The sequence below is a fragment of the Manis javanica genome, chromosome 12, assembly GCF_040802235.1.
Source record: "Manis javanica isolate MJ-LG chromosome 12, MJ_LKY, whole genome shotgun sequence".
Classification (NCBI taxonomy): Eukaryota; Metazoa; Chordata; class Mammalia; order Pholidota; family Manidae; genus Manis; species Manis javanica.
In genome coordinates, this window is record NC_133167.1 from 63,861,685 (window position 1) to 63,889,392 (window position 27,708).

Below are 27,708 nucleotides of genomic sequence, written 5' to 3' on the forward strand. Positions count from 1 at the left end.
ACAACACCAAGAGGTATAATAATTAAAATGTCAAAGATCAAGGACAAGGATAGAGTATTAAAGGCAGCCAGAGAGAGAAATAAGATCACCTACAAAGGAAAACCCATCAAACTTTCATCAGACTTCTCAGCAGAAACCTTACAGGCCAGAAGGGAGTGGCATGATATATTTAATGCAATGAAACAGAAGGGCCTTGAACCAAGAATACTCTACCCAGCAAAATTATCAGTTAAATTTGAAGGAGGGACTAAACAATTCCCGGATAAGCAAAAGTTGAGAGAATTCACCTCCTACAAACCATCTCTACACTGTACTTTTAAGGGACTGTTCTAGACGGAAGTGTGTCTAAGACTAAATAGCTGTCACCTGAGAAAATAAAACCACAGCAAAGGTAGTAGACCAACTAAATACTAATAAACAAAATTAAATTAGCTACCCCAAAGTCAGTAAATGGATAGACAAGGAGTACAGAATATGATACCTAACATATAAAGAGCAGAGGAGGAAGTAAAAGAAGGGGGGATATTAAAAGAACATTCAGATTGCATTTAAAATAGCATATTAAGTGAGTTAACATAGACTGCTAGATAGTAAAAAGCAGCCCTGGAGCCTTTAGTAACCACAAATCAAAAGTCTGCAATGGCAATTAGTACATACATATTGATAATCACCCTAAATGTAAATGGACTAAATGCACCAAACAAAACACATAGAGTTATAGAATGGATAAAAAAGGCAAGACCCACCTATATGCTGCCTACAAGAGACTCACTTCAAACCCAAAGACATACAGACTAAAAGTGAAGGGATGGAAAAAGATACTTCATGCAAACAATAGGGAGAAAAAAGCAGGAGTTGCAGCACTTGTATCAGACAAAATAGACTTCAAAAGAAAGAAAGTTACAAGACACAAAGAAGGACATTACATAATGATAAAGGGGTCAGTTCAATAAGAGGATATAACCATTATAAATATTTATGCACCCAACACAGGAGCAAGTACATTTGAGAAACAAATAGTAACAGAATTAAAGGGGAAATAGAATGTAATGCATTCATTTTAGGAGACTTCAACAGTCCACTCACTCCAAAGGACAGATCAACCACACAGAAAATAAGTAAGGAGACAGAAGCACTGAACAACACATCAGAACACATGGACCTAACAGACATCTACAGAACACTCCACCCAATGGAGACAAATGAAAACAACATTGCAACACCCCAAGTTCTGTGGGATTCAGCAAAGGCAGTTAGTTCTAAGAGGAAAGTATATAGCAACCCAGGCCTATTTAAAGAAGGAGGAACAATCCCAAATGAACAGTCTAAATTCAAAATGTTGAAACCGGAAAAAGAAGAACAAATGAAGCCCAAAGTTAGTAGGAGGGACATAATAAAGATCAGAGAAGAAATAAATAAAAGTGAGAAGAACAAAACAATAGAAAAAAAATCAATGAAACCAAGAGCTGGTTCTTTGAGAAAATAAATAAAATAGATAAGCCCCTAGCCAAACTTATCAAGAAAAAAAGAGAATCTACACACACACAAAAAATCACAAATGAGAAAGGAAAAATCACTAGACACCACAGAAATACAAATAATTATTAGAGTATACTATGAAAAATTACATGCTAACAAACTGGATAATGTAGAAGAAATGGACAACTTTCTAGAAAAATGCAACATTCCAAGGCTGACCCAGGAAGAAACAGAAAATATGAACAGGTCAATTACCAGCAATGAAATTGAACTGGTAATTAAAAAACTAACCAAGAATAAAACCGCTGGACCAGATGGATTCACTGCTGAATTTTATCAGACATTTGGAGAAGACATAATACCCATTTTCCTTAAAGTTTTCCAAAAACTAGAAGAGGAGGGAATACTTCCAAACTAATTCTATGAAGTCAGCATCACTCTGATACCAAAACCAGGCAAGGACAACACAAAAAAAAGAAAATTACACACCAATATCCCTGATGAACATAGATGCAAAAATACTCAACAAAATATTAGCAAACTGAATTCAAAAATACATCAAGAGGATAATGCATCATGATCAAGTAGGATTTATTCCAGGGATGCAAGGATGGTACAACATTCGAAAATCCATCAACATCATCCACCACATCAACAAAAAGAAGGACAAAACTACATGATCATCTCCATAGATACCAAAAAAGCATCTGACAAAATTCAGCATCCATTCATGATAAAAACTCTTAACAAAATAGGTAGAGAGGACAAGTACCTCAACATAATAAAGGCCATACATGACAAACCCACAGCCAATATCATACTTAACAGCGAGAAGCTGAAAGGTTTTTCTTTAAGATCGGGAACAAGACACAGATGCCCACTCTCCCCACATTTACTCAGCATAGTTCTGCAGGTCCTAGCCATGGCAATCAGACAACACAAAGAAATAAAAGGCATTCAGATTAGTAAGGAAGAAATTAAACTATCCCTGTTTGCAGATGACATGATAATGTACATAAAAAACCCTAAAGAATCCACTCCAAAACTACTAGAACTAATTTCTGAATTCAGCAAAGTTGCAGGATACAAAATTAACACACAGAAATCTGTTGCATTCCTATACACTATCGATGAACTAGCAGAAATAGAAATCAGGAAAACAATTCCATTCACAATTGCATCAAAAAGAATAAAATACCTAGGAATAAACCTAACAAAGGAAGTGAAAGACCTATACTCTGAAAACTGCAAGATACTCTGAGAGAAATTAAAGAGGACACTAATAGATGGAAATTCATCCCATGATTTTGAGTAGGAAGAATTAATATTGTCAAAATGGCCATCCTGCCTAAAGCAATCTACAGATTCAATGAAATCCCTATCAAAATACTGACAGCATTCTTCAACGAACTGGAACAAATAGTCCTAAAATTCATATGGAAACACAAAAGACCCCAAATAGCCAAGGCAATCCTGAGATGAAGAATAAAGCTGGGGGGATTATGCTCCCCAACTTCAAGTTCTACTACAAAGCCACAGTAATCAAGACAATTTGGTACCGGCACAAGAACAGACCCATAGACCAATGGAATGGACTACAGAGTGCAGATATTAATCCAAGTATATATGGTCAATTAATATATGATAAAGGAGCCATGGATATACAATGGGGAAATGACAGCCTTTTCAACAGCTAGTGTTGGCAAAACTGAACAGCTACATGTAAGAGAATGAAACTGGATTACCATTTAACTCCATACACAAAAATAAACTAGAAATGGATCAAAGACCTGAATTTAAGTCATGAAACTATAAAACTGTTAGAAGAAAGCATAGGCAAAAATCTCTTGAATATAAACATGAACAACTTTTTCATGAACATATCTCCCTGGGAAAGGGAAACAAAACCAAAAATGTACAGGTGGGACTACATCAAACCAAAAAGCTTCTGTACAGCAAAGGACACCATCAGTAGAACAAAAAGGCATCCTACAGGATGGCAGAATATATTCATAAATGACATATCTGATAAGGGATTCACATCCAAAATATATAAAGAGCTCATACACCTCAACAACCAAAAAGCAAATAACCTGATTAAAAAATGGGCATAGGATATGAACAGATACTTCTCCAAAGAAGAAATTCAGATGGCCACATGAAAAGATGCTTGACATCACTAATCATCAGAGAAATGCAAATAAAAACCACAATGAGATATCACCTCATACCAGTTAGAATGGCCAACATCACAAGACAAACAACAACGAATGCTGGTGAAGATATGGAGAAAGAGGAACCCTCCTACACTGCTGGTGGGAATGTAAATTAGTTCAACCATTGTGGAAAGCAATATGGAGGTTCCTCAAAAAATAAAAATAGAAATACCATTTGCCTCAGGAATTCCAGTCCTAGGAATTTACCCTATGAATACAAGATCACAGATTCAAAAAGACATATGCACCCATATGTTTATAGCAGCACTATTTACAATAGCCAAGAAATGGAAGCAACCTAAGTGACCATCAGTAGATGTATGGATAAAGAAGATGTGGTACATATATACAATGGAATATTATTCAGCCATAAGAAGAAAACAAATCCTACCATTTGCAAGAACATAGATGGAGCTAGAGGGTATTATGCTCAGTGAAATAAGCCAGGTGGAGAAAGACAAGTACCAAATGATTTCACTCATCTGTGGAGTATAACAACCAAGCTAAAACTGAAGGAACAAAACAGCAGCAGACTCACAGAACCCAAGAATGGACTAATAGTTACCAAAGGGAAAAGGACTGGGGAGGGTGGGTGGGAAGGGAGGGAGAAGGGGAATAAGGGGAATTACAATTAGCATACATAATGTAGTGGGGGGGGGACATGGGAAAGGCAGTATAGCACAGAGAAGACAAGTAGTGACTCTGTAGCATCTTATGCTGATGGACAGTGACTGTAATGGGGTATTTGGTGGGCACTTGATAATGTGGGGTATCTAGTAAACACAATGTTGCTCATGTGATTGTATATCAATGATACCTTATTAAAAAATAATAATAAAAATAAAATATAGAAAAAATACTTGAGGCATGTGCAGATTTGACAATAGAGGCTTCTCCACATATGGATCTCCTTTCCTCAGGGAAGTAGCCATTAAGTTCTCTGGCTTAATGAAATCAAGCAATGCTGGGAGGGACTTTTCTTGAATCCTTCCAAAGTTGGACTGAGCTCTATGAGCCATTCATATATCTCAGGAAAATGGAACCAACTTTTTACTGGGCCAATTTGGAACTTGCACTCCAGAGAGAAAGAATGGAAAGATAAGAGATGTGAAAGCACCCTGAAACTTTTAAAGGGGTCAGTTTGGTAGACTAGAGTTCCCGCAAATTCATGTCTATCTGGAACCTCAGAGTGTGCCCTTACTTGGAAATAGGCTCTTTGCAGGTATAAGTAGTTTAAGATGACATCATAGTGGATTAAAGTGGGTCTTAATCCAATGATTAGTATCCTTATAAGAAGGCCATCTGAAGACAGAGCGACATGCATATGACAGTAGAAGCTGAGAATGAAGTGATGAATCCACAGCTGAGGAATGTTAACCACTCAGGACCCTCCTGAAGCTAGGAGGGAAATGTGGAAGGAATTCTTTTTCACAGCCTCCAGTAGCAACTAACCTTGCTGACACCTTGATTTTGGGTTTCTAGCTTTCTGAACTGTAAGAGAATACATTTTTGTTGTTTTAAGCTACAAAGTTTGGGGTAATTTGTCATGGTAACCCTAGTAATATGGGGAGGGGTTGTTGACAGATGTTAAGGATTGGAAACAGAAGACAGAGATGAAAGACATCCGGTCTGTGCATTCAGCTTAATTTGTCACTAGGGTGGGAAGAAAAATTAGGAACAAGAGCTAGGAAATGCCCATTAGCTTTATTTAGCACACACAAAGGTATGGATCATTATGTTCCATACATTGTCCTAAGCCCTTTATAAAAATTAACTCATTAATCCTCACAGTAATTCTACAAGGTAAAAGCCACTGTCATTTCCATTTTACAGCTGAGAAAACAAGATGCAGAGGGTTAAATGACTTGCCCAAGAGTCACACGCAGCTGGAGTCGGGCAGAGCCAAAGGTCAGGCCCAAGCAGTCTTAGTCTGAATTCATAAATATTATACAGTGCAGCCCCATTGATTTAAACATTCAGAAATCATTAACCCTTCTTCTCCTATTTTTTCTCTTATAAATGGAAGTAAAAATTCAGACTTAATTTCTTTTGCATGCCCATGCGTCTGAGGTTCCACAGATCAGCAGCTGCAGTGAGAAGGACCTGGCCCGGCACTTGCCACCCACCCAGAAGATAGGCCCAGGCCTTGTTTCCAGCAGACACACCATCCGGGTAGATTTCCTGGTTGGTAACCTAGGCTGGGTAAGTTTTCCTGCCTTCATAATGAACCTGGCACTGGGTGCCCACTTCACCTGGCAGAGAAGGCACATCCAGATGAGGCACAGAAGCCCAGCCTTCCCCTCCTAATGGCTGCTGGCCAGTCATACAAGGAACTGGTGTGGTTTCTGGCTGGAGTGACAGCTGGTCAGCAGCCAACTTGTGGGAGGTCTGACAGGCAAATGTCAGAATAAAGTAAAGTTATCTTTTTAAGAAAAATGCATAGGAAAGTAAATAACTTTGCTTTATAGGAAACCAGACTTGGTTTCCAGAATAATCCAGAAGAAAGTAAAATTCCTTTCTTAAAGAATAGAATCTCATTGACACTTTTTTCCTATAGCCACATCAGAAAACCTGGCCTCTACACAAAACCAAACCTAGAAATTTCAGGCCTATGAGAGCATTTTCCACTGTGATTCTCTACTACTTAATTTCAGTCATTATCCCAGTCAAACTTTTGAGTTCAAAGAAAGTCTTGTCTGGTAATTGCTTTCTGTACCTTGGAAGCTAGAAGGAGGGTCTTCTCTTATCCTAGATATCAGTTTCTTGCCTGCCCTGGAACAACTCTGGGAATTCCCCTTCCCTCCAAGCACTTAGAGACTGTCACTCTGTTCTTGTCTGACTCCCAGAGCATTGGGTTGGATTTATTTCTTATTACGTATGCCCTGCCTGCTTCCAAAAAGAACTGGAGGTAGCTTCTTAGATCTGTTTCTTGTGGCTGCGCTAGCTGACTCTGGCTTAGTACTCCTCTCAAGCCTGGGGCAGGTGTCAGTTGTGGTTCCATCTAAGACTTTCCTACTACTCCCACTTTAAACAAAGATTTTGTTTTTTAGAGTGGTTTTAGGTACACAGTAAAATTGAGGGAAGACCCAGAGATTTACCATATACCCTCTGCCCCCACAGAGGGTGGCACATTTGTTATAGCTGATGAACCTACCTGGACAGGCATTATCACCCAAAGCCCATAGCTTACACTAGGGTTCACTCTTGGTGTTGCACATGCTATGAGTTTGGACAGGTGCACGATGACATGCATCCACCACTGTGGTATCATACAGACTACTTTCACTGCCCTAAACATCCTCTGTGCTTACCCTTTCACCCCTTCCCTGACAACCACTGAGCTTTTCACATTTTCCAGAGTGTCATCTATGAGAATCATACAGCACAGTAGTCTCCCCTTGTCCACAGGGAATATGTTCCCAAGACCCCCAGTATGTGTCTGAAACTATGCATAGTCATACCAAAGCCTATATATACTATGCGTTTTCCTATACATATATACCTGTGATAAAGGTCAATTTATAAACTAGGCACAGTAAGAGATTAATAACAGTAACAAATAATAAAATGGAACAATTGGGACAATACCCTATGATAGTCGTGTGACTATGGGTCCTCTCACTTTCACAGTATCTTATTGTCCTGCACTTGCCTTTCTTCTTCTGATGATTTGAGATAATAAAATGTCTATACTATGAGATGAAGCCAGTTGAATGAGGGAGGCATTGTGACATAATGTTAGACAACTATTGGTTCTGTTCTCCACCATAAATCAGGAGGATCAATTGATTCCAGATCACAGATAACCACAGATCACTGAAACTACAAGAAGCAAAACCTCAGTAAGGGGGATCTACTGTATGTGGACTTTTCAGATTGGCTTCTTACACATTGTAATATGCATTTAAAATTCTTTCATGTCTTTTTGTGGCATGATAGCACATTTCATTTTAGCAATGAATACTATTCTACTGTCTGGGTTTACTATAGTTTATTGATCTATTCACACACTGAAGCACACCTTGACTGCTTTCACATTTTGGCAATTATGAATAAAGTTACCTTAAAACTCTATGTGCATGCAGGCTTTTGTGTGAACATAAGTTTTCAACTCCTTTGGGTAAATTCCAAGTATCAGGGTTGCTGGATCATATGGTGAGGGTATGTTTCATTTTGTAAGACACTGCCACACTGTCTTCCAAATTGCCTGCACCATTTTGCATTGCTCCCAGCAATAAATGAGATCTCATTCCTATTGTTCCACATCCCCCCAGTGCTTGGTGCTGTCGGTGTTCCAGATTTTGGTTGTTCTAATAGTGTGTAGTGGTATCTTGTTATTTTGATTTGCATTTCTCTGATGACATATTATGTGGACCTTCAGACTGTTCCTTCTTGATAAGAAAATAATTTTATATTGTTTTTGTGACCACCCCAAAAGCATCTAACAGAGTGTTCTGCACAGACAGGATGTTTAGAAAATGTTTTGGGGGAAGGACAGCAAATCAGGAGTTAGACTGTCTGGTTTGCAGGGAGGTTTCTATGCCACTATCTACAAAGTGGAGTAAGATTTCTAGCCTAGTCCTCAGCATTATTACAGCAATTACAGGAGAGGGTGAGTGAAAGTGCTTATTATAAACTTTAAATTGCAATGCAAAAGCATAAGATATTAAAAAGATAAGTATTTTAGCCAAGAAGGAAATAACTCCCACCTCCAGGATAATTCTGGCTTATTATTTATTATCAAAATTATTCTGGAAACCAAGTCTGGTTTCCTATAAAGCAAAGTTATTTACTTTCCTATACATTTTTCTTAAAAAGATAAAGTTCTGACTGTTACAGCAACTTTATTCAAAATCATCAAGAACCAGAAACAAACATCCTTTACCCATACACTGGAATTCTGCTCAGCAATGAAAAAGAACAAACTGATAAATTCAACAACACTGATGAATTTCAAAAGCATGCCAAGTGAAAGAAGCCAGACTCAAAAGTCTACACACTACATGATTCCATTTATGTGGTATTTTGGAAAAGGCAAAATTGCAAGGATGGAAAACCCATCAGGGGCTCTCAGGAGCTGGGAGTTGGGGAGGGCTGGACAACAAAGGGGCATGAGAGAACTTTTTGGGAATGTTCTTTCTCTTGGTTGAGGAGGGGGTTACTTGACTGTATGTGTTTGTCCAGTTTTATCAGACTGTTGAATTTTACCATATTTAGAGTATATCTTCAATAAATGTGACTTAAAAAAATCTTTTTACCAGAATTTTTAAAAATAAAAAAATAAGGCCTCCTCAAACTGGATTATTCCTGGAAAGCAAGATCCAATTGCTTCTAACCCACTAGGAAGAGCGAATCTAGTAGGGAGTGCTTTGCTGTTGACAAGGGACATTTTTTATAGCCATTTGTGTCATTGACCATAGCTAGTTTTGACACTAAGCACTTGGCTCAAAATCTATGAAATTAGCAGGCTCCGGTTGCTTGTACATCTCAACCATCACAACTTTATTGATGAGAATTGCTACCAGCTGTCACCTCTGCCTCCACCTCTGTGCTTGGCGATTCAGACTTCATGGCTACAGCAAATCAAGCCATGATCCTGCTATGCCTATTCACGTTGGGGTTTGAACTCCTAGCCAAATGGCTGTTGCCCAGCTCTTATGCTGCCAATCACCCGTCACTGTGGGTTAGACACGATATGTACACCCGGACCTTCCAACCCCTCAGACATCTGAAAGGCAACATGCTTCCACACCAGAAGGCAGCAAACCTGGGTGATTTTAACTCCCAGATTTTAAAATTTCTGAGTTCAAGGAAGGGGATGGGGGAGTATTTTCTACATAACAGAACAAATTGCAGAAGGACCTCAAACCAATGAGTGGGAAAAATGATGTCAGTAGCACACTACCTAAGTCTTAACAATTTTGAGGTCACTGAAAAATTTATCTATACAAATGAATCAAGCTCTTGGCATGATGCAGCACAACTCTTTACAAAATAAAAAACAAAACCACCTGAAATCTTTCAAATGTTATTGTATTTTGATTTTCCTTGCAAAATAAGTAAGACTTAAGTTAAGATTTGGAAAATCCTCTCTTTTGTAAAGATTTTATTGTAAATATATTTGAGATTTGATAGGTACTATTTGTTTCTCCAAAAGTGAGAGAAATCGGTTGATCTTTTCGAAGATATAACACTATTCTGCTCACCATAGAAAAGTATTTCACAGACTGATATTTTCCCTGTGAAGTTCATATTTAGGAAACAGGTACAGAGAGGGAACTACCATTTACTGAATATCCACCAGCTGCTGGGTGGTGTGCGGGATGCTTTGCATATATTGCCTGCTACCATTTTCACAAGAGCCTGAGAAATGAGCCTTACTCAGTCCCATTTTACAGTGGAAGAAACTAAGCTTAGAAGTAATTTTCCCCAAACAATATGACAAATCGTGACATAGTCAGGATTTAAAGCTAACTGTTTGACTCCAAAATCTATACGCTTAGAATGGCATATAAAACTCTTCCCAAAGCTTTGACTGGCACCTATGTCCACATGCTGTATCCTAGGTGGGAACCAATGGCAGAGCATGGTCTACGAGGAGGAGTACTGGGTGAGATCAGAGAGGGCTCCGATACTAGTTCTTAAGTTCACGTGACACCTAAGGGGAGATAGTTTGTTTAAACTCTCTGTGCTTCTGTTTCATCTGTTAAGGGGGGAAACAAAACTGCCTTTCTACACACTGCTGTCTTTTGAGGGAAAAAAGTCTGATCATTCTTGCCATAGCACAGTTTTTACCCTAACTGTTTCTTTACTATTGTTACTATTGTATGTATACAACCTGGATAACTCATAAGGGTTATAAAATGTGATACCACATTTTGTGATTCTTTATGAAAAAACAAACTTGAAAAAAATGTAAAGCCACAGAGTAAAGGCAACTCAGGTGTGTTGTTGACCATAATAATGCTGCCCCACTCAATGCTGAGTTGGCAAAGATTACAGTTCAGGCACTACCTCTTTGCAGCCAGATTCTGGAGCTCTATAGGATGTCCCAAGTGGAGAAATTAATTCCAAATTGAAGTTCTGACCACGGGCTTCCTCTGAAATATTAATCTTGAGTCTTGAGGGTGCTAACTGCTGCACCAAAGTTTCATCTTAAGCCTATTTCCATGACTTACTAATATATCATGCACAAGTGGACTTCAGGCCCATGTTTGCTTTGCAGCTACTGCTCTGTGCATTGGGGAAATAGTACCTATTCTCTGGGTGTTTAATTCAAACATGAGTAATAATTTGTGATTCCACACCAAAGGCCAATACTTCGCATTCCAAGTTAATTTCATGACAAGAATTCTATTGTTTGTGCCTAAGAGAGCTTTGGCAGAGCCCCTTTCTTGACAGAAACTTTGAAGCACAGGCCAGGCCTTCTTTTGGCTATAAAACTTCTAAGCCATGCTTCAGGGGCCCTCTGTGTATCTGAAACCTGCTCACAGACAAGGCACGTTTTCTCAAGGTAAATCACGTTGCTTGTCCCCCCAAACATTGCCTCTTCCAAAATGTTAAGCCTGTAGCTATCAAAAATCAGCCAGAGCTCTTTACTTAGAGAAAGTTAGAGAAATCCAGATAGTGTGCAAGTGGACTAAACAGGACCCACTAAAAAAGCCAGAAGGCACCCTGTATTCTGCTAACCAAAGGCTTAGAAAAGACTGGAGCTAGTGTACAGTTGATGATTCATCTCAGGCTCAGGTGTACCAGTTAATTCTTTCCCCTAGATGATACTTTACTCTTGTATGGATATGGCCTAAACACCAGGAAAGGAGAGACAGCTGGCTTCTGCCCAATGTGGAACCTGTCTTCTCCCACACTTTGAGGAATTAAGCTTTTGGGTGAAATGACCAGGAAGCTTTCTAAGAGATAGAGATGGAGGGAAGAAGAAGCACTGGAATAGAGGTAGAAGGACAAATACAGACAAGGAAAGAAGTGACAGAAGGTGTGCTTACTTTCCTTCTGTTTGTTCAAAGTGGGCCTTTCCCCTCAATGGTACATTCACTTGACCCTGTACTGTTTGGCCTGTGATCAACAATCTGCTTATGCACAATTTTGTCAGAATGAAAAATGTCTACCATAATCATTTTTACTTTCAAGAAATATGGGTCATTTCAATGTATATTCTCAGGTATATTTTATGATTTTTGACTCTTTGTATTGCATTGGCATTTTATAGAACTCCCTTCCCATCAGTGTTGACGTAATACAGAGCACTTGATTTAAATGAACAGTGCCTCTTTGAGGGAGAATATGTTATAGCCCTCTGCGTTGGAGATGGAAACTTTGAAGCCCCCAAATAAACCCCACTGTTCACCATGGTAGCTCCAGCATGAAGTAGGCCCTTAATAAATAGTAGTTGAATAAGTGAATGAAGGAAAGAAGGTCCTGCACACCTAGGGATATTTCTGGAAACCTAGTTTTAGGAAATCATTGCAACCACCCCATTCATCGCCAAGCCACTAACAGTGCTAAAGGAACTAACCTTTTAAAATTAGAAAAGGTTAGGAGGAGGCCTTACCATGAAAGAGTTTAAAAGTTCAGGCAAATTTACACTAAAAACTTGGTTTTGTTATTGTATTGGGTCAGGCTTTTAAAAGAAGTTAAATAGCCTCTTGTCAAATTGCCATCATGTCATTCAAGAAACAGTGTGGAGTGTATGTGTGGCCTGGAGGAGGGGTGGAGCATGTCTGGACCTGATGCTCGCTTTCCTTACTGGAGGCAGCATTTAAAGCAACATGTGGAACCTGTCTTCTCTCACACTTTGAGAAATTAAGCTTTTGTGTGAAATGACCAGGAAGCTTTCTAAAAGACAGAGATATTTCTAAGAATAAGAGATTCCTTGTTCAACTGGTATCATGATTCGCCCAGTAGTTCTCGCTGCAGCCTGTTTAAAATGTCCATTTACAAATAACAGGATCAAGGAAGGCGCCCCTCTGTCTTGGCAGAGTCGAGGCTGATGCTCCCAGAAGCACTCTCCCCAAAGGGGATCAGAACGAGAAATGGCATAGTCTTTAGCGCTGCTGTTGTCTTCTGAAGAGCCAAGTAGGGGAGTAAGTAGCAAGCTGATCAGAGGACAAAGAGAAAGGGAAAACAACAATTTCCACAGCACTGAAACAATGAGATGAACATGTGCTGTAAACCAGCGGGCTCTTCCTGCTCCTGGGGGCTGGAAGGATGGGGAGAAAGGGGGCTAGGAGAGCCCATTCTCTGGGAGACACTCTGAAATTCTGTTCCTCGCCCCTAAGGCTCTGCTGTCACCTACTCTAGGCATTTCTTCTCTGAGAAGGGAGGCCCACCACTACGCTCTCCTTTTAAAAAACAGATCTTCAATTAGATGGGCACTTTAAAAACCAGTGCTTTTTGAAAGGAAAGGAGCGACACATAGCAGCAATTCACCGGAGAGTTCCGCTTTATTAGGGAAAGGTGCTGGGTTATATAGGAGGGGGCATGAATTGATTGAGGTGTCACTTCTACGGGGCTGGTGGCTGTTGGCTAGGTGCTGGGATTGGGAGGGGGGCGAGAGGTGATTGGGCTTCAGGTGGTGCCGGCGGGAACTGAGGACCCCGAAGAGAAGCCGGAAGTTTGCCATCTTACTGGTGGGGACCCTTCATTCCCCGCTTTCTCCTCTATGGGGTTGTGGACATTGCTTTCTCTCTGGCTGCTTCCTGCTGAACAGGGGCAGAGAAGGGAGTAAGGGCTTGAGGATTGGGAGGAAAGGGTTGATAGGACTCCCCGCAGTAAGGACGAGTAGATGTGGACTTCTTCAGGTTTGGAAATCAATGAAGGTTCCCTGTAACCATAGGTTGGCCAAGAGGATATGGGTGTCAGGAGACAGGCGTCTGAGGCTATTGTTTCCAGGAACAGTTTCCAGTGGAGAGAGGGGTCCATCTCAGCGTGTGGTGAGGAGGTCACGTGAGGGTGAGGGATCTTCTGTGGCCAGAAGCTGGTAGTTCCTGAGTAAAAGCTGGTTGAAAGCTTGATTAGAGGTTTTTCCGACTTGGGATTTGATGAACTTTATTATACAGGGTAAGAAGAGACAGGCGAGAAGAATGATTATTATGGGGCCTGCAATGGGCCAGAGCCAGGTGAGGAGGGGGTTTGTTAGTATTGACGAGAATGGGTTGGAATTGGAAGCAGAGTGGAGACTGGAGGCAAGGTCGGTGAGTTTGGTAATGTCAGTTTCTACAATGCCAGATTCGTTGATGTAATAGCAGCACTCTTCCCAGAGGAAGAAGCAGGTGCCGCCCTTCTCGGCTGTAAGCACATCTAGGGCCCGCCGGTTTTGAAGGGTGACTTTAGCTAGCGAAGTGACCTGTCTTTGGAGAGAGGCTAGGGAATCGGCAGTGGATGTCAGGGCTCCCTCAAGTTTGGCGTTGAGATCTCTAACTGCCTATAGAGAGTGACCCAAGGCTTCTCCCGAAAACCCTGCCCCAATGGCTGAGGTGATCAAAGAGCTACTGACCATGATGGGAAGGAAAGCAGCTCTTTTTGTGCGCGAGGGCAAGGGAGGTTGGAGATCAAGAAATTCTGCCATGCTGTAAAGTGTTAACTGTGGGATTAGGGTGATGAGAATGCAGGGTGTATCGGAGTTGAGAGGCAGTGAATTGAAAAGACTGCCATTACACTAAAAGAAGTGTCCCGGTTGCGTAAAAGTCTTAGAGCCGGAGGTCGGGGTGTAGATAGAGAGGCAGTGAAGTGCGCTGGAGGGGGGTGGAGTTGGGCCTACACAGTGGTGGATGGTGAGATTATCTGCGTATTCTGGTTCCCATAGGGGTATGTCTGCCAGGGGGCAGAGGGGTTGTCTTTCTGCATGGAAGGAGTAGTTGGAAATATTAAGGGGCACGGCGGCCAGCAGTGGGCGCTGTAGTGATGCGCACAAGAAACAATTGGCTGTGTTAAGGGTGTGGTTGAGAAAGATGGTGGTGTCCTGAATGAGCTGTAATGAAGAGTAGGAGAAATGGGAAGAGGGGTGGGGATAAGAAGATGAAGAGGCACTATCAAGAGTTTGGATATGACTTTTTCGGAATGTCTGCTATCTGATGCAACTTGAGAGATCTGGGAATGAGAGGGAACATACTTTCGAGAGATATGAAGGGTACTGTGGGGGGTCGAGGACCCCCCGTAGGAAACTGAGGCTGTGACTCTGGCAGTCCATCGAGAGTCCCAGGGATCTGGGATTGATAAGGAGAATGAGCCATTGGGATATTTCATGAAACGGTTGGAGGAGTAATACTGTGGGTACTGGAAGTTACCTATGTAGTGAATGGTGCAAGACTAGTAGGGACATCTCCCATAGGTATCTGGCCATTGCCTGCAATAGGCTTGTTTTTGGTCATAGAGGAAGCAGAGGTAGGGAGAATAAGGGTAGCTACTAGTGAACACTTCAGTGGAGGGAGGAAAGTGGAGGTATAAAGGCTCAGAGCAGCTTTTCAGAGGGCAGTCTGGTGTGGCAATGAGGGCAGTAACTTTTGTTTGATGCTGTGTGTAAGTCTGTCTGACTTTGAATAGCCATACAAAGGAGGCTGGGGTGGTGGGGAAGACAATAGGAATGAGGAAAAAAAGCGAGAGCAGTAAAGGAGGAAAAAGTCATGATTCGGGTATGGACGGCAAAGGGGGTGAATGGGATTTTGGAGGAAAGAGGACAGTAAGGTCAGGAGTCTGGAGGGAGGGAGAGTCTGTAAACTTTTGTAGGTTAAGAGATCTTTTAGGTGATGTGGGGACAGAATGGTAAGGGGCACTCTGAATGTCAGTTTATGAACTTCTTTCTGCAAGAGCTGTCTAGCGGCTAATGCTCATAGGCAGGGGGCCCATCCCTGAACTGTGGGGTCTAATTGCTTGGAGATATAAGCTACTGGGGCAAAGCATATTGGCCTAGGACTCCTAGAGCTTGACTGGACCTCTAATGAATGTATAATGAGAAGGGCTTCGACAAATCAGGAAGATGGAGAGCTGGGGCTTCTACAAGGGCTTGACGGAGCTTAATGAAGGAGTGTTGGGGTGAGGAGGATAATGGTTTTTTAGGGGGGCTCTTGCTGAGGTTGTACAGGGGTCTTGCCAACAGGGTGCAGGGAGAAGTTAGGGATCTACGTTCTAAAATATCTAGCTAGGCTTAGAAAGGGCCTAGAAAGGAAAGGATTTTTGTTTTGGTTTTGGGAATGGGCAGGTCAGAGAGGAGCCATTTTCTGTCTATGGTAATGGACTTTCTTTGTTGAGATAGAAGGAATCTGAGGTAAGTGATAGGAGGGGAAGAGATTTGAGCTTTGACGGGGGATACTCGGTAACTTCTGGAAGCTAGAAGGTTAAGTAGGGAGGCAGTGTCAAGTTGAGACTGTTCCCACGAGAGACTGCAGAGTAGAAGATTGTCTATGTATTATAAGGTGGACTTGGAGTGATCATGATGAAACTGTTTGAGGTCCTGAGCTAGGACCTGTCTAAAAATATGGGGACTATCTCGGAAGCTTTGTGGCAAAACTGACCAAGTGAGTTGTTTAGAATGTCTTGTGTATGGGTCCGTCCAGGTGAAGATGAAAAAATCTTGGGAGCAGGGGTCTAGAGGGATAGAAAAATGGGTCTTTGAGATCTAGGACTGAGAAGTGGGATGCTTGAGGCTGTATGGATTTGGAACTAAGGGATGGATAGGGACAATGGCTATGTTGATGAGGCGAAGGTCTTGGACAAGGCGGAAAGATCCGTTGGTTTTTTTAACAGCTAATATGGGGGTATTAAATGGGGAGTGAGTGGGTCTGCTTGAATGATGGGTTGGAGGCCTATGAGGGCTGAAGTGGTTAGGGGGTATTGGGCCTGACAGATATACTGAGAGGGGTCACATAATTTGATAGAGGCAGGGGGACATAGGGCTACGGAGGGGCTTGTAATGTCCCAAACTTTGGGATTTACAGGGTGTATGAGGGCAGAACTGGAGCTTTCATTGGGTAGAGGGGGGTCGTCAGCTATGAGGGCCATCAGAAAGGGAGTACTGGGGGCTGTGGGAGTGGATATAGTTATGGAAACATGGAGGAGGGAAAGGATGTCTCGTCCTAGTAAAGGGATAGGACACTGGGGCATAACCAGGAAGGAGTGGGAGAAAGGTATGGGATTGTCTTGGATTGTGCATAAAAGCGTGGGTGGGGGGGTTTAATGGGAAAATCTGTTTACCTCCCACTCTGACTATAGGAGTAATGGCTGGCGTGGTAGGGCCCCGGTATTCTCACAAGACTGAGAAGGTGGCTCCTGTATCTAGGAGGAAGGAGATGGGGCGACCGTCTACTGTTAAAGTAACCCTGGGCTCCTGTTTGGTGATGGAAATGGTCGGGCGAGAAGCCCCCGGGCCCCATCAATCTTCTTCTGCCAGCCCCACTACGGCGGGCTTAGGATGGGGGTTGTTCGTCCAGCCTCCCCTTCGGGTGGTTGGGCAATCAGACCCCCAGTGGCCCTTTTTGTGGCATCTGGGGCATGGGGTGGTTGGAGATCTGGGGGAGGGGCACACCCTTGACCAATGTCCCTCTTTTCCGCACTTGAAACAAGCTCTTGGGGGGGCTTGTTTGTAGAGGGGCGCCCAGGTTGTGGTTTTATCAGCTGGGCCAACATTCGGAAATTGGCCTGATCAGCCTTTTGTTTACGGCATTCTTTCTCCTCCTCCCGCTTATGGAAGACTTTAAAGGCCACTGTTAGGATCTCAGTCTGTCGGGTAGCGGGGCCCTGTTCTAACTTTTTGAGTTTAGCTTTAATGTCGGGGTAGCTTTGAGCTAGGAAGTATGTCATAAGGACATGTCTTCCTTCAGGTGTTTCTGGGTCCAGGCTGGTATACTGTAATAGGGCTTGAGTGAGTCTGTCTAAGAACTCGGAGGGGATTTCATCTCTCTTTTGAATTATGTCTTGGAGCTTTTGAAAATTGACTACTTTACAAGCTGCCCTTTTTCAGACCTGCTATTAAGCAGGAGGCAAAAATATCTTGAGAGCGGAGACTCATGGCGGTGTTATAATTTCAGTGTGGGTCCTGTTCGGGGACAGCAGTGGGGCCAGGGGGATAGGTGGGGTCAGTCCTGTGGGTTTCAGTAGCCTGCATTTGGGCGAAGTCCTAAACTCGTCTATGCTCTTCAGGGAGGAGAGTATTGGCCAGGAGCATGAAAATGTCATGATGTGTGAGGCTGTAAGACTGGAGGGTCTATTGAAACTCCCTGATGTATGTCATGGGATCAGTGGAAAAGGAACTTAGGCGTTTCTCTAGTTGGGCTAAATCTCTTAAGGAGAAAGGGACGTGAACGCGCACGATGCTTTCGGATCCTGCTACTTCCCGGAGGGGGGCGATAATTTTGGGAGGCTCTCGGGACTGAGTCTGAGGGGGACTGAAGGGTTCTGGCTCAGTCTGTGGGGGAGTGACGCGGTCTAGCCGTGCCTAGTCGAGCAGGTCCTGAAGTGCAGAAGGGGGGCAAAGAAAATAAAGAAAGATAGAATCGGACTCACATGTCGCCAGCTAGCAGCCCAGCTGCTTGCCTCTGCTGCTTTAGTTGGGCTTGAACTCATGACTCTGAGGTTAAGAGTCCCATGCTCTACTGAGCTACAGCAGGGCTCCAGTTAATTGCTTATGGAATGTGTTGTTTTCTATTCCTGCCACATCGGCAAGTGGGGGAAGGGCATAGCTAAAAGCAGGGGCAGTGTTTCTACACATCTTCAAGGTTTCCCTATTTTCAGAGTGAGGGGCCTTGGCAAGATATGTTTTTGTGGACAGATAACTTCTAAGGACTGCACCAGTTGTTCTCTAGCTTGTGCTTTCCCATGCTGTGTTCAGACATGGGGGGAGGTGCTTTCCCATTCTCTCTACAAACATGTGAGAAGACAAAGGTGGTCCCTAACAGGGGAGAAACAGGTGATGAGAGCAAAGACGGAGGAGGCCCCTGGGACCTAGTTAAAGGGGGGCTGAAAGGCTCAGGCTTAATCTGCAGGGAATGAAGGTGGAGGAGGTGAGATGGGGGAGGAGATGGTTGGGGAGGAAGGGAGAAGGGCTGTTGTAAGAGAAGAAGGGGAAGGGAGTGAACGGGAGGCTTCTGCGGGGGCGGCGGCTTGCAGGCTAGGAGAACTTGGGAGGGGGCGGGGAGAGGAGGAGGCGGAAAGCTTCCATATAGGGAATCTCCTTCCATTTTTTCAGGCGCTGGCAGTAGTTAAAAAGATCGCGAGTGATGTTAGGATCAAGAGTTCCCCCTGCAGGCCATTGGTTTTTATTGTCTAGGGGGTATGTCGGCCAATCTTGGGAGCAATATTTACAGAGAAGTTTTGGTTTTATATCAGGCATCAGGGAGAGGGTAGCCAGATGCTTAAGCAGGCATTCAAGAGGTGAACTTTCAGGGAGGGATGAGGAGGCTCCCATGGCTAAAGGACAGAGAAGGAGACAAACAGGGGAAGACGAACGGAGATCCTCGGACTGGAAGCAGACCACAAGGAGACAAAGGCGTCCCCGATGATCCTTGGTGGTCTGCGGAAACTCGTATACGAGTCGGAATTTATTGGGAAGTGTGGGTCGTCACCCAGACTTCCCTAAGAAGGCAGAGTGCCGGAGTCACGAGGTACCTAGCGCTAGGCGTTTTCGGCGGATGGAGCAGAAGGAGGAGGGGGGGAAAGGGAGCGTTCTCATCCACAAAGGAGTCACCTCATTTATGGCTGTTGGAGGGGGGTGCCTGAGAGTCAGCTGCAGCAGTGAAGGCCTGAGGCAGAGATTTATGACTGTCGGAGGAGGGGCCTGAGCGTCCGCCGCAGCCGTAAAGGCTTAAGGCGGGGATTTATGGCTGTTTGGGGAGGGGCCTGAGGGTCCGCCGCAGCCGTGAAGGCCTGAGGCAGGGAGAGTTCCCTCCTCATCCCCGAGCGTCAGGGCCTTGCCGGATGATCACGGTCAATGGCACTGCGATAGCTCGGGGAAGAGTGGCCCACCCCGGGGAAATTTTGCTTAAAAACTTTCAGCACTGATGGAAGGGATGGTGACTGCGTTTATGACTGTCGGAGGAGGGGCCTGAGCATCCGCCGCAGCCGTAAAGGCTTGAGGCGGGGATTTATGGCTTTTGGAGGAGGGGCCTGAGGGTCCGCCGCAGCCGTGAAGGCCTGAGGCGGGGAGCGTTCCCTCCTCATCCCCGAGCGTCAGGGCCTTGCCGGATGATCACGGTCAATGGCACTGCGATAGCTCGGGGAAGAGTGGCCCACTCCGGGGGGAAAAGTTACCTAAAGGCCAGAGAGGAGTGGTGAGTGTGATGAGCCAGCGCCGGAAAAAGAGGACGAGGGCAAGCTGCTGCTGGTGTCGGGGGAAGACGGGGCCCAGTTGGGGTGTCCCGTCTCCCGGGTTTCGGCACCAATGAAAGGAAAGGAGCGACACATAGCAGCAATTCACCGGAGAGTTCCGCTTTATTAGGGAAAGGTGCTGGGTTATATAGGAGGGGGCATGAATTGATTGAGGTGTCACTTCTACGGGGCTGGTGGCTGTTGGCTAGGTGCTGGGATTGGGAGGGGGGTGAGAGGTGATTGGGCTTCAGGTGGCGCCGGCGGGAACTGAGGACCCCGAAGAGAAGCCAGAAGTTTGCCATCTTACTGGTGGGGACCCTTCACTTTTAAAAACCTAAAGAATGAGAAGCTGTAGAGCTTTTAAAAATTCCCTTCATGCTGTTTTGTTTTGATAGTATTTACTAAGGAACGTGTGCATTTTTAGTTGAATAAGTCTATTTGTACCCACTTTCTAAAACTTAAGTGTTCATTAAAAAAGAATAGATTAGTGCTGAGATGACATGTAACTGTTAGTTTGTAGTTAGAATGCCCCAACTATCTGAACAGTAATATGTGCAGTCTGACTCTCTGATTAATATTGTACATATTTTAAATTTCTTGGTACTTAAAGGTTCTTTATTATCATTAACGAATAACAAAACAAAAAAACATGGCACTTTTTACCAAACTGACATTCAAAGCTCTTTTATCCTTCCAAAAGAAAGCAATAAACTATACTGTTGCGCGGGATCCCCAGCTCTCTCTCCCCACTATTCCCCACGTCTCACAAAGGCCCTTTATTGCCAGTGCATTGGTGTACACATAGGGAATGTATGTATACACATGCACCTAGGGTATTTTTTTCCATTTGTTTTCTCTTCCAGCATTTGATCACTGGCTGGTGCACTGTTTGGGCCCACAGAGATCTCTAGACCACCAGCTCATGTATTTGAAAGGCATCTGTTTATTTTGAAAATGCAAATGTGGCCTGCCTCAAAGACTGACAGGCACGAAATGACCCACTGTGCTAGGGGAGAGGTTTCCATTTTGGAGACCTGCCCCTCCCTATATCACACTGAGATCGCTGTCAGAACCACTTAAACAAGCTCCAGGAATCTGAGTGAAGGGCCTGCAGTTAAAGAGAGCAGGCTTGTTTCTCTGCCTCTGTCTCTCTTAAGAACTGGCTAGGCATGACAGACAGTGATTGCAAAGGGTGGGGGTGGAGGGGCGAGGACTTGATGATGGTGAATGTTGAAACCACAATGTTGTTCATGTGAAACCTTCATAAGATTGTATATTGATGATACTTTAATAAAAGTAAAAAAATAATAATAAAAGAATAAAATAGAATTGGCTAGGCTGATCATTTCTCACTGTGTTTATAGTAATGATGAGGTCATTTATAAAAGCACTGCGAGCCTTTGAAATGGTGGCTACTAGATCGAGGGCTGCCTGGAGGAGGGCCCCCTAGCAGGAACACTGGCTTCCGAACAGCACAGCCTCGTCCTGGGGACGGATTCCTGGGGAGAGCCCGGGAAGGTTAATACCCCAACTTTGATCTCTGTCAAGGCATACCAGCAAGAATTAATTTACATTTCAGATGAAAAATGTTGACAGCATGCAAAGGCATCTTGTTTCTGGTATGTGAATGTGGTGTAATAGACTGGGGATTCTGAAAGGAAGTTCTGAGCAAGCTAAAGGGATAAGCTGTGCAGCTGCTTTTTTTGGGAAGGAGATGAAAGGAAAACAAATTTCAGTACACACCGCTCTGTAGCAACAGTAGGCCAAATGCTTCCTAAATTTCAAGGACTGCTCTTTTAAAAATATGTAACATGTCTTAGCAACACCATCAAAAAAGACTATGAGTCAGAGCTTGAAATATAAACAAATAGCACCCTACAGAATTTAAGTTTCAAGTTGATTTGTTGAAAAAAACAAAGTAGACAATAACCTTAGAAAACAACTAGAAACTGTTGTCCTACAGACAACATCCCTAAACCACTGCCGGCAGGCTTATTCTACTTGGAAACGTCCTAGTGGTGTGAAGATGAGCTTGTAATGAGATTATGCTTTGGGGAGCGCACACCCCACAACAGAGAAGTTGGAATGAGCTGCTTTGGTTTTTAGGTAAAGGTCATCACCATACCTTTGAATATAAAGATAAGAAAATGTTCTCAAGTAAAAGTAAACTGCCCATAAAATTGCAAAGGTCCTTACCTATCCATGTATCTTTTCCACTAACACAAAACCAGCTCTTCAATTCCTTTCCCTGGTTTGGGCTGAAGGGTAGAGATTCTGCCTGCTTTTGCTCTGGCTTCCGCACTGGACTTCCAGAGAGAGAGGTGGCATTTGCACCACCTTCAGTGTCTTCACACCCGCCCAAGGCCCTGCAGACTTGGTTAATGTGGTTCCTAATGCTGCTTGATAAGTGGGAACACTGGCTGCAAGGCTAAGGAATGGGATGTCTGTAAAGCTAAGAAAGAAAAACAAGACAAAATGGGAACACCTTAGAGAAATGTGTTCTTTCTAGTTGAGCAAAACAAAATTGTCCTTCCATAGTGCCTACTGCATAGGTGCTCTACTGACGACATGCAGTCATGACTCTCCTGACATCATGACTGTCCTGACATCATGATGATGCAGCAGACCTGTCTGCTTTTAAGCAGTGTTCACTTGGCAATAGCAGAGTGCAAACAGGGAGCCCTCTAAAGATGATTTTCAGAGAGGAGAAATTTGATTTATGATCCTACATACTAGACTCGGTGGATCAACAATATATAAACTCAAAGTTCATATTTTAAAACATATGTTGGGCTTTGATCCAAGCTGCAAGATCAGAAATCAGTCTAGTGTCCTCTCTTAACAGGGGACTGAGTGTATTTGTGTGTGTGTGTGTGTGTGTGTGTGTGTTGGGAGGTAGGCAAGCAGGGAAACAAATGCACTTTGAATTGTCACCTGTGAACTGTAACTAGGATTGCATCCTTCTTCCTGAGGCTTTGAATTTGCAGAGCTTAAAATTCCTAGGGGATGGTGTTAAAAGTTACATATTTGCATTTAAATGACATCCCTTCCTCCCAGATATTTTGGTTTTGAATTAAGATGTCAGGCCTCTGAGGTGGCCTAAGAGTGCTGAGAAGTGTCCCTGGAAACACGTTCTGGGCAAGGACCTCCTAAAAAAGCTTGCAGCTGTTTTAAGATCAGGGCAGTATCTGAAACCCTACCCTATCCCTGCTGTTCAGTCCACGAGACTGGCCACTTCTGTCTCCTTGCACATTCAGAGCTCCTGGCACACTCTGGGGTTGTTTCTTTCAGAGCCTCAATTAGGCATATACCACCTCAAATGATGAAGGGAGGCCAGCCTGGCAGCCACCAGGAATATTGCCATTTGCATAAGAGCAGCACGACCTAGGAACCAGCGCAGGGATGGATGAACCAGGCAGCAGAGCTCACAGCACTCAGGCAGCCAAGGCTAAGCTTAGATACAAGAACTACCCCTTGGGGCCCAGAGGACCACTTTCACCACATACAGGCCATGGTGTGGGAAACTCCGGTTGCTGGGGAAGTCCCTGAGCTATTCCTAGGTCTGCATACTGAGACATAGGTCTTAAATATGAGCGGAGAACTCCAAAGCTGAGAGCAACCTTCCAGATCCTTTTAGCCAGTGCTCTGATTTCAAAGACGAGGGATGCATGACTTTAAAGAGGGAAAAGGATTTGTTCAGTTGACAATATAAGAGGTTGACTCTCTCTGAGTTGCCTGTGTTCATATGCTGGCTCTGCTGCTGACTGTGTGACCATGGATAAGTTGTTTACTTCTCTGTGCCTTAGTTCCCCTTCATAAAATTGGGAATGTAAGAGAACCTATTAAAAGCATCCTTAGCCAAGCGCTGCAAGCAGCACATGCTCACTGTTAGTGTCCTCCTCATCACACAGGGGGTGTGTCAGAACAAGCACTAGAAACCCCCACTAGAGCTCTCGACTCCTATTCCAGTGCTCCTGAATTATCAACCTTTCAGCTTTTCTAAACTCATATGAACTTAATCACAGAACATTTTCAAGTGGATGCTATGAAAATGATGTTTTAATTACCTGCTTGAATATGAACAGCAGACTCACTCCTTCTGTTGTTTATTTTCTTAAATTTCCTCTCAGCATCATATCCTCTCCAGGCTAAAAATACAAAACCATGTGCTAGGAATGACATTAATTTAAGAATGTGCCAGAGAATTGATATAAGCTGTTTTCCTCCAATCTATGACCTGTCTTCTCCTCCCTCCTGCTTTCTCATTGAACAAAATGGGCAGAGAAGTGTGAGCAATGATGGGGAAAGTGGCCTCCAGGACACATCTAAGGAGTCATTGCTGTTTGGGCAGTGAGTTTCCAGACCAGTCTGGATTCTGCTCACGACCTCCTGGGCCTCTGTCTCCAGTGAGGCGGCCCCTGCTTCTCCATCCATGAAGGGGGCTCCGTTTTCGGGACTTGCAGGGTGGGTGGGTTGATGGGATGGTAGGAAAGAAGTGGAATAGCCTAACCCATTAGGTATCTTTTATTTGGGCAGAAGGTGTAAACATGACAGTTGGAGGAGAGAACTATAATGGGGGGAGTCCAGGGGAATGACTAGCAGCCCAATGCGGGCACGCAGGGAGGGCGAATGGTTGGCTAAGAACTGTGCTAAGGGAGGGGAAAATACGGGATGGGAAGGGCAAAGGCGGGGAAGAGAAGAGAAGGCAAACGCCCCCTGCGGCCCTGACTGCCTGGCAGTCGGCTCCCTCACAGGCAGTGCAGCTCTCCGTGTGGCTTAGTGAGGCTATAAAATCCAGACTGGATATTATGATTCTGGGTTATGAGATCACAAAGGAAATCATCTGCTATGTTCAGGATCTGGCACTGAACGGACTGGGCATCTAAAAGAGCTTAGTAATTTGTTCCCTCAGTTTACAAGTTCTAGGCTAGAAAAGCCTTCTGGAAATGGCATTAGAAATCCTGATGCTGAAAACCTGATAATGGACCTGAAGTGTACATCATGTCAGTCATCTGGGAGAAGGGGCCCATGCTTGTGTGATCTGGGTTTTACATCTGTTCACTTCATACTGCTTGTATCTTGCCACTTGTCATAGTGTGTGTGATGGCTTGTTTGCTTGTCTGGAGGCCGGGTCAGGGCCAGGGTGGTCTTGCTTGTGGCTATATCCCCAGCACTTGGCACAGGGCTGGCCTGCAGTAGACACTTGATAAATAGGTGCTAAAGCAAGGAAGAGAGGAAGGGAGGGAGGAAGAGAAGAAACCACTGAGAAAAGCAATAGGTGGGTGGCCCCCAGGACTTAATGAGACACTAAGATTCAGGACCATTTACCTGACTGTATGGCAATAGCCCCCTTTTCTCTCTTCTCTTGGACTCTTTTGTATTTCCTGGCTCCAAGCCACCCCTTGGCATATGCCTGCAGCACAACCACTCTGCCTATAACTTCTCGCAGTAACAAATTTAATTGCTCAACATGGTAGTATTTGAGAAAAACCTGAAATGAGACATTGGTTTTAGCATTACATATCAGCTCCCAAACAGAAATTCAGTTTACTCCAGCATATTCTTAATGTGGATATTAAAACCATTATCTAAATAAAGTTCACAGTGACTTGACTTAGGCTAATGTTACTGACTTCTTGGGAGCAAATACAATTCTCCTCCTAAGGTTGAGCCAAACCTTGACTATGGATGCAAACAGATAACAAGGTTTAACAGGGTTTGGGAGACCCCAAATGTTCTTCAAGTCAGCTTCATTTCTGCCAGGAGTTCCATTTTCTCAGCTGATCTCGTCTAACCTTCCCCAGTCTCTGATAGAGGTGCTAACCAACACAATTGACCCATAGCCAACAGGGGAAGTTCGGAGCAGGGACCTGGATGGCCCCTAGTCAGATTTCTGCTGAGGAGCAGCAATGTTGCCATCAACGCTCAGCCTAAGGCAGGCTTTGTAGGGCAATTCAGAATGCACTGTAAAAACCGGGTATGCAGCAGGGATGTGACGTTCCCTAAGTGGAAAGCTACACATGATGAGACTATCAATCAAGGTAGTACACAGTAAATAATACAACATGAGTCAAATGAAAAGTGGACAAAACTGGAGAAGATACTCATTGTCATTAATATGGTTTATGCATTTATATGTGATGCTGGAATACTTAGCATTGAAAAAGGGACATTTTAAAATGAGTTCAAAGATCTCATTCTAGAATTGCTAAATGGTTCTCAAACTGTATACAGTATAGGAGGCAAACCTATTCTGGTGTCTGAGGTCCCAGGACTCTTGACCCAAGAGTAGCAAAGATCACTGTTGTCTGCTAAGCTACACAACTTACAGAGCCATTCATATCACTGACAAAAGACAGACACACCACAGGGCATCATGGGTGACAGTGTGAACAATAAAGACAGAACTACCTTTGTTTTTCCCAGCGCCCAGTTGTCTAATCTGGATTTTTCCAAGATAGCAACACAGCTCTCTTTGGTAGCAAGAGGTGTTTGGTGTGCTCTGAATGCCAAGTAATAATACCTACAAAATGAAAGAGTAGAATAAAGCATTTTTAGTTAACATTTAATTTAGTATAGATTTGCTCTGGACCCACTGACATGCCTCGTTTTTAATAGCAAACATTTATTGAGCACTAAAAATACTAGATAGTGAAAGATATACAATTTATTCTTATTAACTTGGCTCTTACATACTTTCATATTTTCTGCTACATGTATTTCCCTTTTAATATCACTTTTAATTCATATTCAATGCATGCTTAACATCTTTTGCATGCAAAATCAAAGCATCTAATCCTGCTTAAAAACTGAAATTTAGATAGCTTTCCTAGTGAAAGTCATCATTTTAAATGTTATAAAAATAATTTGTAAGCACTATATAAATTTTGATTCTGCTTTGAAAAGTCCTATCTGAAGCAATTTGTAGATAGCAAAACTGATCATAGCCTAACACTCCTGAACAGACTGCTGAGCTACAGGTCTGTCTCCAGGTTTAAGCTGGGTGTTTCCTTGATGCAATCACTGAAACCACATTTGTCTTCCTAAGTTACTCATTTTAATGAACTTCTATACTTTTCATATGAAAGAGTTTCTGCATAGATTTAAGGAACACCACCAAAAGGGTTTTCCCCTCTCCTTTTCTTCTCTATTCTTTCAATTAAAAACAAACTATATATATATATATATGTAAATTGTTGACTATTATCCTTTTAGAAAACTTCACATGATTTTTCTTTCAAAAACTTTCAGGAATCTTTTCTCTGCTCTTTGCTGCCATTTAAAATTAAAATCAAATTCTTGGAAGTTTAAAAACAAACTTAATTTCCTTGTCAAATGATTTTTGTGCCAGACCTCAGACAAGGCCGATCTGTTATTTTGGAATTACTTTTAAATATAGAGCTGTTTTTACTCTTTTAAGAAAATCACCAAAATATAAAATATGTCCTTTTCTCCTGCCAAATATTCTATATCTTTCTGTTTACGGAAAAATAAACACACCTGATTAGCACTTGAGCAATTTATCTTTGTGCTGAAAGATTGTTTTACATGTTAGGATGTAATGCTGAATTTGCAGGGAACATTTGCATTCAGAGATCCTGAGAATGTTTCCACACTCTGAGTGTTTTTACACCTTTGAGAAGGAGGGGCAATACTCTCTCAAACCCCTGAATGATGACCAGGACCATATTAGGGAATTTGG

General features: G+C 43.2%; 1 protein-coding gene across 4 annotated transcripts in view; it reads right to left on the reverse strand.

Moving 5' to 3' along the window:
- Nucleotides 1-27,708, reverse strand: part of MYO3B (myosin IIIB) — a 462,595-nt gene that overhangs the window by 143,598 nt on the left and 291,289 nt on the right. For all 4 annotated transcript variants that reach the window (XM_073218712.1, XM_073218711.1, XM_073218709.1 and 1 more), the window contains 3 exons: nucleotides 26,418-26,529; nucleotides 25,335-25,497; nucleotides 24,074-24,154 (listed from right to left, as the gene is read on the reverse strand). In XM_073218712.1, the coding sequence (XP_073074813.1) occupies nucleotides 24,074-24,154; nucleotides 25,335-25,497; nucleotides 26,418-26,529 (356 nt within the window). The remainder of the gene's footprint in view (nucleotides 1-24,073; nucleotides 24,155-25,334; nucleotides 25,498-26,417; nucleotides 26,530-27,708) is intronic.